Consider the following 17,706-nt stretch of genomic DNA (forward strand, 5'->3'; position numbering starts at 1 on the left):
CGTAGTATGATTGCACTACACCTGCTTTACCTCTCATGCCCATGCTGTCAGCTGTCATCACTTGGCCACTTTGGGATGAAACCACCTGAGTCTGAGGAGGGGCCCAGTCCAACAGAGCACAGGCATGATCCCCTCTCTGGGGATAGGTCTGTGCGAGAGGGCATTTCGATCACAGTGAGACGTGTTCCTACTGGACGGAGCAGAGATGCTGGCATGGGGAGGAAGATCTTAGGCCTTTCTCATTTCAACTGGGACATGGCACAGGGAGGGCAGGTTTTGATTTTGAGCACAGACCCCACAGCTGGACAACTTGGGTCAAATTATGTGATCACGGGCAAGTCAGCCTCTCTGTGCCTCCTCAGGTCGCTCAGCTGTAAGTGGGGTAATGGAACCCCTAGTCATAGGGTTTTAATCCTTACATAGGTGTGTAAGGATTAAATAAGCTATAATTGAAAAATGCTTAGGACCAGAGACTGGTTTCCAGCAAACACAATGTGTTTAGTACAACGAGTACAAGGAGCCTAGAGCAGTGGTGGCAGAAGACCTGCCTTCCCCTCCCATCATTACCCTGCATCCCGTGCTTAAGGGGCTCAATAGTGAAGATACATGATGCCTCACTGCCGGGAAAACGAACCTGCAGAACTCCTGTTTCTCTCCCACCCTCAAGTCCCTAGAACACTTAGAATTCCCTCTCAAGTACATAAAATGCCCTGAAGTGATATGGAGGCAAATCATCTGTGTACAGTGTGGAAAATCACTAACTTCACATTTCTCATTAACAAGTTATGTGTTTCTTATTTCTGAAAATAATTATATCTTAACTCTTTCAAGGTTCAAGGAAAAAAGCGCTAGAATAAAAAAAAAATGTCAGTTAATGCAATTTCCCTGTCAACTGATCAGTGTATAGGAAAACAGGGTTTCTGTTGATCTCTGGAGTTCTAGGAACCAGAAGTTGGTACACAGCTCGAGGGTGTAAGGTGCCCAGGACACCTGCCTATGCTTGAGTGAGGTCCATCTGTGCAGGGAGGAACCCACTACCTCCCTGCTGCGGGTCCTGAGGATACCACCTTCTTCTGTGGAGAACTTCCACAGAACTTCCATCAAGAATAGCTGGAAATGGAGGCGCCTGGGTGGCTCAGGGGTTGAGCTTCTGCTTTTGGCTCACAGTGTGACCCCGGGGGTCCTGGGATCATGTCCCGCAGTGGGTTCCCTGCAGGGAGCCTGCTTCTCCCTCTGCCTGTGTCTCTGCCTCTCTCTGTGCCTCTCATGAATAAATAAATAAAATCTTAAAATAAAAACAGAATAACTGGAAATGGAAAGGAGGAACTCAACAAATATAACCTCATTTAAAAAAGAGCTGTGACATGCTGCTGCTCCTAACTGCTTGTTGTTACAGTTCTGCAAGCCCTCCACAGACATGACTTCACTCAACTTGTCCAGCAGCACTGCACAGCAGGCAGGAAAGGCACTTTACTTCCATCCCAGGGATGAGAGATCTGGGAGGTGGGGTGGTCCACAGCCTGGAGATGCAGACTCTAAATCTCTTATTTCCTGCTAATATTACTGAATGGAATAATTTGATCTTCTGTTGATGCAGCTTGGTACCTTCCATATAATTGTTACTTTACAACCAGGAACAATTCAGAAAGCACTTCTGAACCTTATCCGCCTTTGGAGTCAGTATTACAAATGACAGTTGTCATTATACAATATAATTTGCTTTGATTCTGGAACATTTTAAACCATCAGCTCTTTAAATATTGCCCCAGTGCCTCAGTAATAAAGGAGATAGATGCTTACAGTATTTGCAGGACCTGTGAATGGCCTGCTACATTTAAGGGCATACGATTTTTACACAAGAGAATATTTCCTTGCTTTTAATTTACCAATAATAGTAAGGAAGAATTACATGCCAACAAACTGGACAACCTAGATGAAATGGATAAATTCCTAGAAACATATACACTCCTCTAAGACTGAATAAGCAAAAAATAGCAAATCTGTACAGACCCATTACTAGTAATGAAATTGAATCAGTAATCAAAAAACTCCCAGCAAACAAAACTCTAGGCTCAGATGGCTTCACAAGTGGAGTCTACACAACATTTTATTTTTATTTTTTATTTTTATTTTTTAAAGATTTTATTTTTTCATGAGAGAGAGAGAGAGAGAGAGAGAAGGCAGAGAGAGAGGCAGAGACACAGGCAGAGGGAGAAGCAGGCTCCATGCAGGAAGTCCAACGTGGGACTCGATCCCGGGTCTCCAGGATCACACCCCGGGCCGAAAGCAGGCGCTAAACCACTGAGCCACCCAGGGATCCCCTACACAACATTTTAAAAAGAGTTAATACCTATTCTTCTCAAACTATTCCATAAAACTGAAGAGGAAGGAACACTTCGAAGCTCATTCTACGAGGCCAGAATTACCCTGATAATCAAAACTAGACAAAGACACTAGGGACAAAAAAGGAAAAGAAAATCTCTGGCTAACATCTTTGATGAATACAGATGCCAAAACCCTTAACAAAGTATTAGCAAACTGATTTCAACTATATAATAAAAGATCAAACACCGTGATCAAGTGGGATATTTTCCAGGTATACAAGGATGGTTCAATATCCCAAAATCAATGTAATAAATCACAATAACAAAATAAGGAATAAAAATCCTATGATATCCCCATAGATGCAGAAAAGGCATCTGACATAATGTCTGTTTATGATAAAGGCTCTCAGTGAAGTGGATACAGAGGGAATGTACCTCAACATGATGAAAACCAGATATGACAGGCCCACAGCTAACATACTCAATGCTAAAATATTGGAAGCATTTCCTCTGAGATCAGGAAAAAGTGAAGGCTGCCCACTGTGACACTTTTATTCAACATATTATTGGAAATCCTAGCTGCAGCCATCAGACACGAAATAAAAGGCATCCAGGGACGCCTGAGTAGCTCAGTGGTTGAGTGTCTGCCTTTGGCTCAGGGCGTGACCCCAGGGTCCTGGGATTGAGTCCCACATCGGGCTTCCCACAGGGAGCCTGCTTCTTCCTCTGTGTCTCTGTGTCTCTCTGTGTGTCTCTCATGAATAAATAAAATCTTAAAAAAAAAAAAAAGGCATCCAAATGAGAAAGGAAGTAAAACTGTCACTATTCACAGATGACATACCATGTATAGAAAACCCTAAAGCATCCACCCAAAAACTATTAGACCCCAATAAATGAATTCATTAAATTTGCAGGATACAAAATCAATATAAAGAAATCTGTTGCATCTGTGTACAATAATACCAAACTTCAGAAAGAAAAATTAAGAATATAATCCCATTTACAACTGCATCAAAAAGAATAAAATATCTAGGAGTAAATCTAGCCAAGGTGAAAGCCCTGTATTCTGAAAACTGGAAGATGCTGATGAAAGAAACTGAAGACGATGTAAATAAATGGAACGATATTCTGTGCTGACAGGAAGAATGCTGTTAAAATACCTGAAGCAGTCTGCAGATTCAACGCAATCCCTATCCAGACACCAATGGCATGTGTCACAGAGCTAGAACAATCTTACAATTTGTATGAAACCATAAAAGACCCTGAATAGCCAAAGCAGTCTTGAGAAAGAATAACAAAGCTGGAGGCATCACATTCTCTAGTTTCAAACTATTCTAGAAGCTGTAATAATCAAAACAGTATGGTACTGGCACAAAAAGAGACATGGATTAAAACAGGATAGAGAGCTGAGAAATAAACCCACACTTTTATGGTTAATTGGTCTCTGACAAAAGACACAAGAATATGCAATGGGGAAAGGACAGTCTCTTCAATAAATGTTTGGAAGACTGCACAGCCACATGCAGAAGAATGAAACCAGATCACTTTCTTATACCACACACAGAAATGAATTCAAAATGGAGCAAAGACTTAAACATAAAACCTGAAACCATAAAACTCCTAGAATAAAACATAGGCAGAAAGCTGACACCGGTTTTAGTGATTTTTTTTTTTTTTGATCTTTCTCCTTAAGAACAAAAACAAGAGCAAAAATAAACAAATGAGACTATATCAGACTAAAACGTTTTTGCACAGCAAAGGAATTCAGCCAACAAAACAGAAAAGCAACGTACTGAATAGAAGACATTTGCAAATGACATATCTGATATCCAAAATATATAAAGTGCTCAAAAACTCAATATAAAAAAACCCAACCAGGCAGAGGGCCTGAATAGACCTTTTTCTAAAGAAGACATGGATGGCCAATGGGCACATGAAAAGGTCAACATTCCTAACCATCGTGGAAATGCAAATCGAAACCATAATGAGGAATTCTCTCACACCTCTCAGAATGGCTAGTATCAAAGACAAGAAATAACAAGAGTTGGTGAGGATGTAGAGAAAGGGGGACCCTGTGCATTGCTGGAGGGAATGTACTCTGGTGCAGTCCCTCTGGAAAGCAATATGGAGGTTCTTCAAAAAAATTACAAATAGAATTACCTATGATCCAGCAATTTACTTCTGGGTAATTATCTGAGGAAAATGAAAACACAAATTCAGAAAGATATCTGTACCTCTGTTCATTTCAAGATTACTTACAATAATCAATATGGAGGCAATCTAAATGCCCATCTATGAGCTATTGGGTAAAAAAGGTGTGGTACATATATACAGTGGAATACTACTCAGCCGATAAAGAATGGGATCTTGCCATTTGTGACAATAGGGATGGCTCCACAGGCTATTACGCTAAGTGGAATAAGTCAAAGATAAATACTGTATGGAATACGTGTGGAATCTAAACAACAAAACAGAAACAGACTCAGGGACAGAATGAACTGGTGGTTGCCAAAGGGAGGGGGGATTAAGAGGGACACACTTGCGGGTATATAGTAAGTAAGATACAGGGACATAATGTACAGCATGGGGAATGCAGCCAATAATATTGTTACAACTTTATATGGTGACAGGTGGTAACCAGACCTATTGTGACGATTTCAACATGTATATGAATCCTGAATCACTATGTGGTACGCCCGAAACGGATACAATATTGTACATCAATTATTCCTCTAGAATAATAAAAACTATAAATGAATTATTTCAGGCTGCAAGCTTTGCCAAAAAACATCCACTGTCCCCAAAAACAATTTTAGTGAGAACAGAGAATACCATGGTCATGATGCACTGGATGACCCTGCCCTTCTGGGGGAAGTGGTGATGGCAGTGGTTGGGGCGGGCTGGGTAGAAGGTAATGCGGTGCGCTCCCCTGAGGGAAGGGGGAGTAAGGGTGTCCTCTCTTCTTCAGGAAGGAGGACAGAACAGGTTACCATGGAGCTGTCGTTACCTTGCTGCAGACGGCCTTCACTTTGTGCAGTCGATCCAAGGACTCCTGTGGATTCCCCAGGTATTGCTGAAGCTCTGCATGTAAGATCCGCATTGAAAATGGGACCATGGAGCCTAGAATGGAAGTCAAAGTGGAGTTAGTATGCTATAACTCAGCACACTTTCATACTTAACACACCTGAAGGAGGGAACTGCTGATGTCCCAGAGGAAGGGAGGACAGAAGCTCTTCATTTGTTGCTAAGGTATGCAAAGGTGTCAGTTATGAAGTAAAGCCATAAATACATATGTTCTAGACAACTATCAAAGGAGAAAGGTGATGTCACTACTGTTTCCATAGCTGTGCTCCAACTAGCGACTGCTTCCTCCTCCAATAAAAGAAACCACAGAACACTCATGGGTTTTTAAAATATTTTTTTTGGTATGACAAGCTCAAATAAAAGGTCGCTTATGTTGGGGTACCTAGAAGGAGACCCTCAAAGGAGGCTCTGCAAGCAAGTAAGAATGTGGCTGATGCAGGACCAGCGAAGGAAAGTGAGCAAAGGTGCGTCTCAGGTCCAGGTCCCTAGGATGGAGCTTTGCCTGATTCGGCAATGTGTATGTGTGTGTGTGTGCGTGTGCATACATGCGTGTGTGTGGCTCTGCAGCAAAGGCTCTCTTCGTCAGAGGTGCCCCCACAGAAGGTAAGGGAGCTGGACTTGGAAACTCCACCCTCCAGGCTCGCCTGGCAGGGAACACTCCATCAGTGTGCTGAGGGGGAATGAGAGCAGTTCTCTGAAGAAGGGCTGCACCTGAAATGAACTTATACACAGTATCTGGATGTGGCTGCATTGTCCCTCAGAACAAGGGAATCTTTTTATTAATATCATGCTCCTTCCATAGGATTTGGAATTTGACATACAGTAAATACAGGAAGTACATATAAACCATCAAAATTGCAAACAGCCTAAAAAAAATTGCAAACAGCCTGTCATAAGTGAGGTAATGGATTTGAACATGACAACACAGGGTGATCCTGAAGAGTCAGAAGAGGGCTTTTCAAAACAGACTGGAGGCGTCAAGTATTTAGATACAGTTTGGAAGATGGTTAGAAAACAAGTTGTGTGACACCTGCAAGTGACTCCCTCTCTGTGCCTGGGTCTGCCCACCTGCCTGACCATTAATCAACAGGGAGAGTCTGTCACGTACCACACTAAGATGGCTTCTCAACTGAGCTCCTTCTCACCTTGAAATGGTATGATGCTCTATGGTCTTTAATAAAGATGGAAGAAAGATCTACAGGGGTCACAAATAAGGAACTCCACAAAAAATAGGTTCTACGGTGACTGTAAGTCCAGAGGAAAGAAAGATGACAATTATTGAATTTTAAATGTCTGATTTTTTTTTTTTTTAGGGATACTAAATAATTCCTATGTTTAAAGAGGATGGATAAAAAAAAAATGAAAAAAAAAGAGGATGGATGATTGAGTTTACACTCTGGAAGGAGTTGTTTCTACTTCCTAGAAAGAAAAGTGTCTTGACATGAGCATCACTAACTATGGGACTATGCTAACATGGTAGGCCATGGATTAGCTGTGTCATTTCCACCCCTTCATATCAAGTAAACAATAGGCAATGATCATTCCCATGTGGGTGAGAATTCACCTGCAGAGAGAGAATATCTTGAGAACTCTGTAGGTTCTGTAAAATAAGCACAAAAACAAACTGTCTACTGCATGTTCTCAAACCCAATTTATAAATGAACTGGATACATGATGAGGTGGTAGGGAGTAGTTTGCTACATATTCTGGCAAATGTCTACACACCAGAGGAAGTTCCCACATTTAAAAGGACATGCAAAATCACGTGGAGCTAAATGAGAGTGAAAACACAACTTATCAAAATTTGTGAGATGCTGCAAAAGCAGTGCTAAGAGGGAATTTTACAGCATTATATGAATATATTTGAAAAGAAAGAAGATTTTAAAATCAATCAACAGGGAAAACCAACCAAACTCAACGTTGGTTTTTGACAAATTTAGTAAAATTGATAAACTTCTAATCAGGCTAACAAAGATATAAGAGAGAAGACATGAATTACTAATATTAGAAATAAAAGGGGGGTCATCACTACTGACCACATGGATATTAAAAGGAAAATAAAGGAATTTTTTAAAAAAGATTTATTTATTTATTTATTTATTTATTTATTTATTTTTATTTATTTATTTGAGACACACAGAGAGAGAGAGCGAGAGCGAGAGAGAGAGAGAGAGAGAGAGTGGCAGAGACACAAGTAGAGGGAGAAGCAGGCTCTATGCAGGGAGCCCAACGCGGGACTTGATCCTGGGTCTCCAGGATCACACCCTGGGCTGAAGGCGGCGCTAACCCACTGAACCACCCGGCTGCCCCAATAAAGAAATATTTAAAACAACTCTATATCCACAAATTTTGTCACCTAGATGAAATGGACCAATTCCTTGAAAGACACAACTTAGCAAAAAATCACACAAAGAGGAAGAGATAATCTGAATGGGCCAATATCTATTTAAAAAGTTAAATCAAGGGGCAGCCCAGAAAAAAAACAAAACAAAAAACAAACAGAAAAACAAAACGGGGCAGCCCGGGTGAGCTCAGCGGTTTAGTGCCACCTTCAGCTCAGGGCCTGATCCTGGAGACCCTGGATCGAGTCCCACATCAGGCTCCCTGCATGGAGCCTGCTTCTCCCTCTGCCTGTATTTCTGCCTCTCTGTGTTTCTCATGAATAAATAAATAAAATATTAAAAAAAAAGTTAAATCAAGAAATAGCCTTTCAAGACAGAAGGCACCAGGCCCAGATGGTTTCACTGGTGAACTTTACCAGACATTTAAGGAAGAAATGATATCAATGCTTTATGATCTCTTTCAGGCAATAGAAATACAGGAGATATTTCCTTATTTATTCTATGAGGTTAGCAATACCCTAGTAACAAAAGTAGACAAAGACATTATGGGAAAAGAAAACTATAGACCAGCATGGTTCAGGAATGCAGATATAAACATTCTCAACAAAATTATCAAATCAAATCCAACTACATTTAATCCAACAAAAAATTAGCAAATTAAACCCAAAGGTGTATAAAAAGAATTATATGTTATGACCAAGTGGTATTTATTCCAGGTATGAAAGGCTGATCCAACACTCAAAAATCAATGTAACTCATCACATTAAAGAGGCTAAGCAAGAAAAGTGATATAGTGTACCAATAGATGCAGAAAACGCATTTGAGATGTGGTCTTAGGATCGAGTCCCACATCAGGCTCCCTGCCTGGAGTCTGCTTCTCCCTCTGCCTATATCTCTGCCTTTCTCTCTGTGTGTCTTTCATGAATAAATAAATAAAATCTTAAAAAAAAAAAAAAAGAACAGGACACGAAGTTAATCTGCAGAAGTCAACTGGGTTTGACTTACCACACCAGCAATGAAGAACTGAAATTTGAAATTGAAAACACAATACCATTTACCTAAAACACAATATTATTTATGTTAGCACTAACATAAATGAAATAGTAAGATATAAATCTGGCAAAATATGTACAAAGGCTATATGAGGAAAACTGTAAGGCTCTAGTGAAAGAATCAAAAAAGACATGAAAAAGTGGAAAGATGCTCCATGTGAACTGACAGGAAGACTCCACACTTGTCAGTTCTCAGAACTTGATCTACAGCTTCAAATCACAATCAAAACCCCCATGTTATTTTGTGGACACTGACATAGTGATTCCCAGGTTTATGTGGAGAGGCAAAAGATTGTAAATATCCAATACAACATTGAAGACATGGGCAAAGTTGGAGAACAGACACCACCCAACTTTAGACTTATATACAGCTACTGTAACAAAGACTGTGACAGTAGCAAAAGAACAAAATAAATATAGCAATGAAACATAACAGAAAGCCCAGAAATAGGCCTCATAAATATAGTCAACTGATCTTTGACAAAGAAGTAAGGGTAAGTCAATGGAGGAAGGGCAGTTCCTTCAGCAAATGGTGCTGGGATGACTAGACATGTATGTGCGGGGAGGCCGGGGTGGGGGGGAATCAATCTTAACACAGACCTTCCATCCTTCACAAAATTTAACTCAAAATGGGCAATATCTAAATGTAAAATGCAAAACTGTTAAAACTTCTAGAACAGAACATAAAGAAAATTTAAGTGACTTGGGTTTAGAGATAACTTTTTAGATACAAAGCCAAAAACATGATCCATGAAAGAAAAAAAAAATGGACTCATTAAAATTAAAAACTGCTCTGTGAAAGATGATGTCAAGAGAACAAGAAGATAAGCCAAAGTCTGGGATAAAATATTGGCAAAACACACTCTGATAAGAGATTTGTATCCAAAAGATACAAAGAGCTCTTAAAAAAAAAAATCAACAGTAAGAAAACAACTCAATTAATAAATGGACAACAATCTGAACAGGTACTTCGACAAAGGTATACAGATGACAAATAATCATGGAAAATGTTTCCTATCATACATATGTCATTAGGGAGCTGCAAACCAATTAAAACAACAATGCCATAATATCAGCAGATACCCATCAGAATGGTTGAAATCCAGGAAGCCGACAACACCAAATACTGGTGAAAATGCAAAATGATACAACTGCTCTGGAAGAGAGCCTGGCCATTTATTATGAAACTAAACACAGGTTTACCATATAATCCAGCAGGTATCCTAGGTATCTATCCAGTAACTTTAAAATTTATGTCCAAACAGAACCCTGAATGAGAATGTTGACGGGAACTTTATTCATAATTGCTAAAAACCAGAAGCAGCCACGATGTCTTTTGATAGGTGAATGAACAAACTGTGGTACATCCAGACAACTGAATATTTTTCGGCAATAAAAAGAAACATGCTACCAAATCACAAAAGACTGCGAGGAATCCTAAACACACATTGCTGTGTAGAAGAAGCCAGCATGAAAAGGCTACATATGAGATGATTGCAACAATAAGACAACCTGGGAGATGCAAAGCTATGAGGACAGTAAAAGGATCAGTGGTTTCCTGGGGTGGGGTAGGGGGTGGCAGGTGGGGGGTGGGAGGAAAGATGATGTTAAGGCAGTGAAACTACCTTGCAGATATTCTAAGGGTATATACATGTCATTATCCATTTGTCCAGACTCAAAGAATGTACAACACCTGGAGTGAGTTCTAAATGATGGATTTTAATAATAATATAGCACTCTATTATAACAAATGTCCCACACAAATGCAAGATGTTAACAAATGTTAATAATCAAAATATAAGATATTAATAAAAACTGTATGCAAAAGAGAAGGTATATGGAACTCTCTGTATTATGTGTTCAACTTTTCTGTAAACCTGAAGGGATCCTAAAAAATAAATATTATGAAGAAAAGAGAAGCCCAACTGCACCCAGAATTTACTGTATAAGAGAGACAGTATCCCCAAATCATTGAAAGGAAAATATAATTTTTAATAAACACTGATGGGGTATGTAGAAAGCCACAGGAAAAAAGACAAAATTAGATCCATTCCTTAAGGGGAGGGAAAAAAAAAAAAGACTGTGTTTTGGGGATCTCAAATTGGAATTAAAAATATTTTTTCTTAGAAATAACTAAATATGGTAGCTAGTTATAGTTGAAAGAGTAATATCAGTACTCTGTTCAAGGTGCACTTAATGGTTAAACAGGCTTTTGTGGGCTGACCTAAGGGCCTAACTAGGTATAGGTTTAATTCTACAGAAAATACCTTCTAAGTACCCACTATTTTGCACATGAGCTTGTGGCGTGCCACCAGTGAAGCATGCAGTCAGCTTCATAGTTAAACCACAGAAAAGTAGTCTGTAGTTTGATGAATGTTATAAAAATATAATTTTTCTATATGGTTTGAGTAGCTGCAAAGTTCACAGCTTCAAATGAAACATTTACTTTTAGCTGAAAGAGATGAAAAGTAGACTAAAATGATTTCAGTTAATTGCATAAAGTTATACAGATAGGTAGAGGGAGCTAGCAACAGATTTTGAAAATGAGACAAACAAAGGGGGGCTCTAAGCTAATAGGAACCCCGACGGACTATGGGGAAATACAGGGAACCCCACCTCTCAGAGTGGTCCTTCCCCCAGCTGCGGACCGGGGCCTCACACAGACCACTGCGCCAGAACCCGCCTGCGACAAGGCCCGGGGGACCTGAGTGCACAGGTAAGCTGGAGCAGCCCTACTCTGAACCCTTACCTCGCTGACATGAGATTAAAGTGTACTAACTCCAAGGCTGTCAAGTCACGATTTATATTTGTCTGAGTGTGTCTCAACAGGCACAGCCTGGTTCATTAGGGTCAAATTAAAGCTGGCAGCCAGTATTACAATATCCATCATGTGAGGCACAACAGAAGTCTCCCTCCTTAGTTGCATGTTGTTTCCTATCGCCTGCTCTTTCTACAACAAATATGGGTGTTCAGAGATGAGGCGGGGGGTAGGGGACGAGAGAGTGCAGAAACTGAGCCTGGGCTAGGCTCGTCCCCACATCCGCCCCTCTGCATGGAGCTGGTGTGGGCACAGGGGACCCAGCATGGGTAGAGGTGATCCAGTGCGGGCAGAGGGGACCCACGGTGCACCTTCCTCCTGCCCCCCCACGTGGGGTTTCTTGGCTCCCTTCAGACTCAGGTGTGCACAGCAGCTCCTACAGTGGCTTTTCAGGAGAGGAAAAGACAAAATTTACCCATGTCTTCCTTGAACGTGGGGCCATGAATAAAATCACAAAACTAATACTAGTGGAACAAAAACTCTTTTGTTCAAAAAAATTTCAGCATGTTAATTTTAGAAATATTAATGCATCCTCCCTCACCCTGATATAACAGTTAAAGGCAATGACTCCACAGAACTCCCAGATCCTCGTTGCCATCAGGCCATCTGCTCCTCTGTTCACCGGTTCTCCCATCCAGACAGGAAACAGAAACCTGAAGGAATGTGCTTGGGGCTCTGTGGCCGAGAGGGCCCTGCTGTCTCTCGTGCTGGCTGTGCCGCTCCCTCGCATCAGCCGGCGGACATCCCTGTTCCTGGCTCGCCCACACCTGCCAAGCCCCAGCCCCTCGCAGCACACTGCACCACACTGCTGGCAGGGAGCCCCGGGCAGCGTGGACGCAGGACAGACGCCAGCGGCAGGTGACACTCAACATGGCTTAAATCTGGGAGTTTCGGCCCGACCCGACGGCTGAACACAGAAAGCGGGCAGGTGAGGGCCTGTGTGTGCCTTCCTTACCAAGCACACTGTCTCCACCTGGGACTTTCTCAGACAGATTTGGAAGCTGGATCAAGAAGGAAAAGCCTTCATCCTCTCTTGGCACCACTGGAAAGGTCTCACATAGCTTTAAAAAAATTAAGAGGAAAGCATATGAAGCATATGCCTCCCAGCCTCCAGGGAAGGAGAAAAATGGAACTATTCAGGGGAAAAAAAAAAAAAGGCTCCTTCTTAGGAAAAAAATACACTCAAAGTGTTTATAAAGACAAAACACGAAAAAGCAGCCGCTGGAGAAACACTGCTGATCCATTCCAGCTTGAGCACTCTACCGTAAGCGGACAAACGTTTACTCAGCAGGTTGAGGTGCCAAATGCAAGACCAGGCCTGCGCATACAAGATTGGGGGGGGGGGGCACTGTCTCCAGGTAAGCCACTCCACGTCTTCAGAATGCACAGACAGCAACAGCTTGGACGGGACTCAGGCCTTCCCTAATGCTATCGACTCAGTGTTGTTTGTTTTACAGACACGCATATAAAGTACCTTTACCTTGATTCCATTTGTCTGGCCAGATCCAGCCTCCCTGTGCATGACATCAAGACTCTGTGGAGTCCCCAAGGCTGAGCAGTGCCAAACTAGCTGAAACGTGCCGGCTTTCACACTAGCCCAGAACCCTCTCTCCTGCAGGGAGAGTGCGCCTTGAGATAAAGGGCTAGTCAAAGTCTGCAAGGACGGATAATTCCCAGACGGTCTGTTTTTCTGGAAGATTCCCACATAGAGTCATGACCTACCTAAATCTAGGTGGGTAGAGGCATTCTCATTAATCATTTCCTACGGTCCCCGCAGTGCAGTGAGCACACGCTGCCAGCAGAGTCCGAGAGGAAAGCACCAGAAGTGAAGCAGGCTTCATGCTGGGCACAGAAAACAGAGACAAGCGGAGGAACTTTAACTCCTCTGTGTACAGGAGATGGAACATCTCTCATCTGCTGTGTGTGCTGGGCGAACCGTGTCTTCCTGGGATGGGGTGGGGTTCTGGAACATGGCCATGGTGCCGACAGGCCCAGCTGCGCAGGCGTCCAGCAGGGAGCACCTACAGGGACTGCTTGGATCCTCTGCCCTGTGTTAACAGCACACATTTAAAGGACCTTTGCCTGGGCACTTCTGCCTCACTTCCGAGTTGTGCTGGGCCCTCGGCGGGGATTACCTCTCTGCCTTTTTCCCTCGACATCTCCCTCTGCTCTGCTGCTCGTCTTTCTCCATTCTCTGCCACCTCCAGGAGGAGTCCCATCATTGGTGCCTCTCCTTTCACTGCTCGGTTATTGGGACACAGGTCACTGGATGACTATGTCTGACAAAGAACATGGTGCCCCTCACCTTTGCCATAAAACAATCCTCAACAGAACTGCCTGTAACCTCAATACTGCATTTATTTTTTTAAAAAGATTACTTACTCATTTATTTGAGAGCACGTGTACAAATGGGGAAGGAGCCGAGGGAGAGGGAGAAAGAGACTCCCCTTGGAGCAGGGAGCCTGACGCAGAACTCGATCCCAGGACCCTGTGGTCATGACCTGAGCCAAAGGCAGACGCCTAACCCACTGAGCCCCCCAGGTGTCCCCAATGCTGCATTTTAGGGCAGCCCAGGTGGCTCAGCGGTTTAGCGCTGCCTGCAGCCCAGGGTGTGACCCTGGAGCCCCGGGATCGAGTCCCACATCGGGCTCCCTGCATGGGGCCTGCTTCTCCCTCTGCCTCTCTCTCTCTCTCTGTCTTTCATGAATAAATAAAATCTTTAAAATGCTGCATTTTAAATTACAAAAAGCCCCACAACCATACAGAGCACATCCTAAAGCATACTAGGTGATTTATTATTTAAGCAGGAAATCCAGTGCCGTTCCATTCCACTGCCATGAGGCACGGACCAACACCCCACTGACCACAGCGTCTACACAGGGGTCGGGCTGTGTGCGATCTGGGTCCACCACCGCAGCAGTTACGGGGTGAGATGGGTTCAGGAGAGGCCTTCAGCTGGGTGTTCTCATGAATGGAACCCCAACTGGAACATTTCCATGTCTATAACGATTTGTTCTAGGAAGGCTGGAAATGCCAAAGTTCACTAAAACTGCAAGCAAAGTGAAAAGCACAAAGATCAGTAACTAGCTCATTCAGAATGAGGAAAATATGCTTCAAATGATAAATGCTCAGGAGCTTTGGCGTAAACTGGAAATGTACCCTAAGCAGAAGATGTGAACTGTGAGGGGTGAACTAATTTTGTCACAGAAAACAAAATAAGACATTTGAAACAGGCTTAACAATGAATCCTGAATGATCATGTATGGTTATGTATCAAAAAAAAAAAAAAAAAAGGCTCCAAATTCAGATTGGGAGCTAGAAATGTGAACTTCACGATTCTGGAGGGAAGATAGGAAGGGACGAAAGACCAGTGACAATTTACCTTTATTTTCAGAGGGCTGGAGAGATGAAGGAAGGGGACAGAGACTTGGCATCCAATTCAGGTGTCTGCCTCATTAGTTTTAGTTTTGACTTGGTAATCCGTAAGGATTGAGTCTTGAAGCACGATTTCATATGAGAGCATTATAAGGAACTGTAATGGCTTGCACTCAGCACACAGACCTGACCTCGGTGTTAGAGGAGCCGCTGCAGGTCTTAAACGCCACACTGAGGGGGATCAAAATATACCTTATTTCCCACCTTTGGCTTCAAAGTTTTCCTCTAGATGCAGAGAAAGTCGAGTGAAATCTTTAATGTTGAGAAGTACTTTGAAACCCACAGTGCTATGGAAGGTTTACCTGCCTGCTTTCATCGTGGCTCTTTCTTTCCAACAAGAGAGAGAAATCCAAACAGCAGATTAAAAAGATGGTGGTGAGATCTGGAAAATCTCACTGTCCCACAAGAGGCCAAATCTAAATGAATGGATACAAACACCTCTCAGGAATGCATATTTCATTGTTGGTGAAGATAAAAATAACAATGAATATGTATAACACAGAGCATGAACCCAAATGTAAACGATCCACGGTTGTCAACAATCATGGATTGATACTGGTTCATCAACTGTGACAAAGAGGCCACACCAAAGCAAGACGTTAATAGAAAGACACCATGAATGACGTGGTTATATTATCCGCAGATACAGCCCCGTCTACAAGTCTCTTGAATACAAACCCTTCAGAGGGAAAAGCAATTTGTTCTAGAATTAACAATTACAAAATAAGTATAATTTAATTAAAAGCAAATTAAGGAGAGAAGGCGATTACAGGCATACGAAGAATGACTCTCAAGAGGAAAACAGTGTGTAGTGTTTGGAAAGGTACGCTAAGGCCCTAACACTGAACGGTAATTCTACAGCTATCAACATTAAAGATGGACAAAAACAAAGACATTGTTTAATTTTGGCAAAAGGCTGGTGCCAACAACCCCGTTGTCATTTCCTCCAAAGGGGGCTGACTGCTCCCTGGGGTGTGCAGGAGTTCACAGGGTGTCTGTCTACAGGGTGAAAGATCACGTGGCCAGCAACTCTGCATCCCGTCTTGCACCCGTTACAGAAGGCTAAGGTGGCAGGGAAGCCAGGGGCCCAGGTACATTGAGGCACATGGGAGGAATGGTCTGTGCCAGTGCCCTTGACACAGAACCTGGGGCGCTCCGCATGGCCTTCCAGAGGCACAGAGGCACGTTAGGTGCTATACACGCTCCCTTTCTACTAATCCTCCTCATAAAGCTACTTCTACGCCCACGGGGTGGTCACAGCAATGGTGCACTGGAGCTCAGCAAGGAAATGTTTCAGACATCTGGATGGTAGGTGCTTCATCCGTTCTAGCCGGCAGGGCACCGCTCCAATGACACTGGCGTGCTCAGTCTCCACTTACTATTTCTGATATGACACGAGGAAGCAAGGTGAGCACAATCCTAAAATGGGATAGGCTGCACACAAAAAAGGTTATGTTGGTAAATTTTAATTATATTTTTTAAGGGTTAGAAATAACACTCCCAGGAGAAGATACTTGCAAGATTTATAAAAGACAAAATATAAAATGCTAGAAATATGTAAAGAACTGCCACAAATCAGTATAAGAAATAACCCAACGGGAACACAAGCAAAGATCCTGACAGTGAGCCCCGGAGAGGAAATTCCAATACCCACCTTCACATACAAAGGCACTTCACTCAGACGCATTAAGTGAGAACATGAGGTTAGAATTTCAGACCCTCCAGAGAGAAGTCTGACCAGAATTGATTGAGTCACAGGTTGGGAAACAGAAACTCGAAGACACTGGTATTGGGGGTGTCTACGATAGCTGCTTTGGAAAGAAACTTCACTGTTTCTTATAACATTGAAAATATAGGGGCACCTGGTGGCTCAGTCGGTGAACATCTGCCTTGGGCTCAGGTAGTGATCTCAGGGTCCTGGGATCAAGTCCTGCATCAGGGTTCCTGCTCAGTGGGAAGTCCGCTCTCTCTCTCCTGCTCCCCCTGCATGTACTCTCTGTCTCTGTCACATAAATAAAACCTCAAAAAAATAAAATTGAAAATACAAATGTCATGCAACCAGGCAATGGCACACTCAATGTATGTCTTAGAGAAATCCAAGAACACATGCAGAGAGACCCAAAAAAGGATGGTTGCTCCTGACTGAGGTGTGCGTCACAGCCCAGAGCCAGAAGGGTCCCTCGTGTCCATCCCCATGGACGTGTGTGCAAACAATTAACGTTAACTGGGACGAAGAAGCCCAAAGAAGACAGATGTGCCATTAGGTGCATTTAAAGTCTACCAGACAATAAAGTTTTATTAAATTTTATTAAACTGCTGAGCCACCTGGGCTGCCCAATATTTATTGAGTGTTTAATAAAATTCTTTTTTGTATTTAAAAGATGTTAAATTTAGGGACGAGCACTGGGTGTTTTACTTTATGTTGGCAAATCGAACTTCAATTAAAAATAAATGTTCAATTTTGGTTGAGTGAAGGGGAGCCCGGGTGGCTCAGTGGTTTAGCGCTGCCTTCAGCCGGAGGTGTGATCCTGGAGACCTGGGATCGAGTCCCACATCGGGCTCTCTGCATGGAGCCTGCTTCTCCCTCTGCCTGTGTCTCTGCCTCTCTGTGTCTCTCATGAATAAATAAATAAAATCTTAAAATTTTTTTT

At 42.6% G+C, this 17,706-nt stretch overlaps 1 protein-coding gene across 5 annotated transcripts in view; it reads right to left on the bottom strand.

Annotated features, from left to right (window-relative positions):
- The window catches only part of TRAPPC12 (trafficking protein particle complex subunit 12), an 84,031-nt gene that overhangs the window by 28,418 nt on the left and 37,907 nt on the right, over positions 1-17,706 (bottom strand). For all 5 annotated transcript variants that reach the window (XM_072771242.1, XM_072771239.1, XM_072771240.1 and 2 more), the window contains exon 6: positions 5,332-5,444. In XM_072771242.1, coding sequence (XP_072627343.1) covers positions 5,332-5,444 — 113 coding nt within the window. The remainder of the gene's footprint in view (positions 1-5,331; positions 5,445-17,706) is intronic.

The sequence above is a fragment of the Canis lupus genome, chromosome 12, assembly GCF_048164855.1.
Source record: "Canis lupus baileyi chromosome 12, mCanLup2.hap1, whole genome shotgun sequence".
Lineage (NCBI taxonomy): Eukaryota > Metazoa > Chordata > Mammalia > Carnivora > Canidae > Canis > Canis lupus.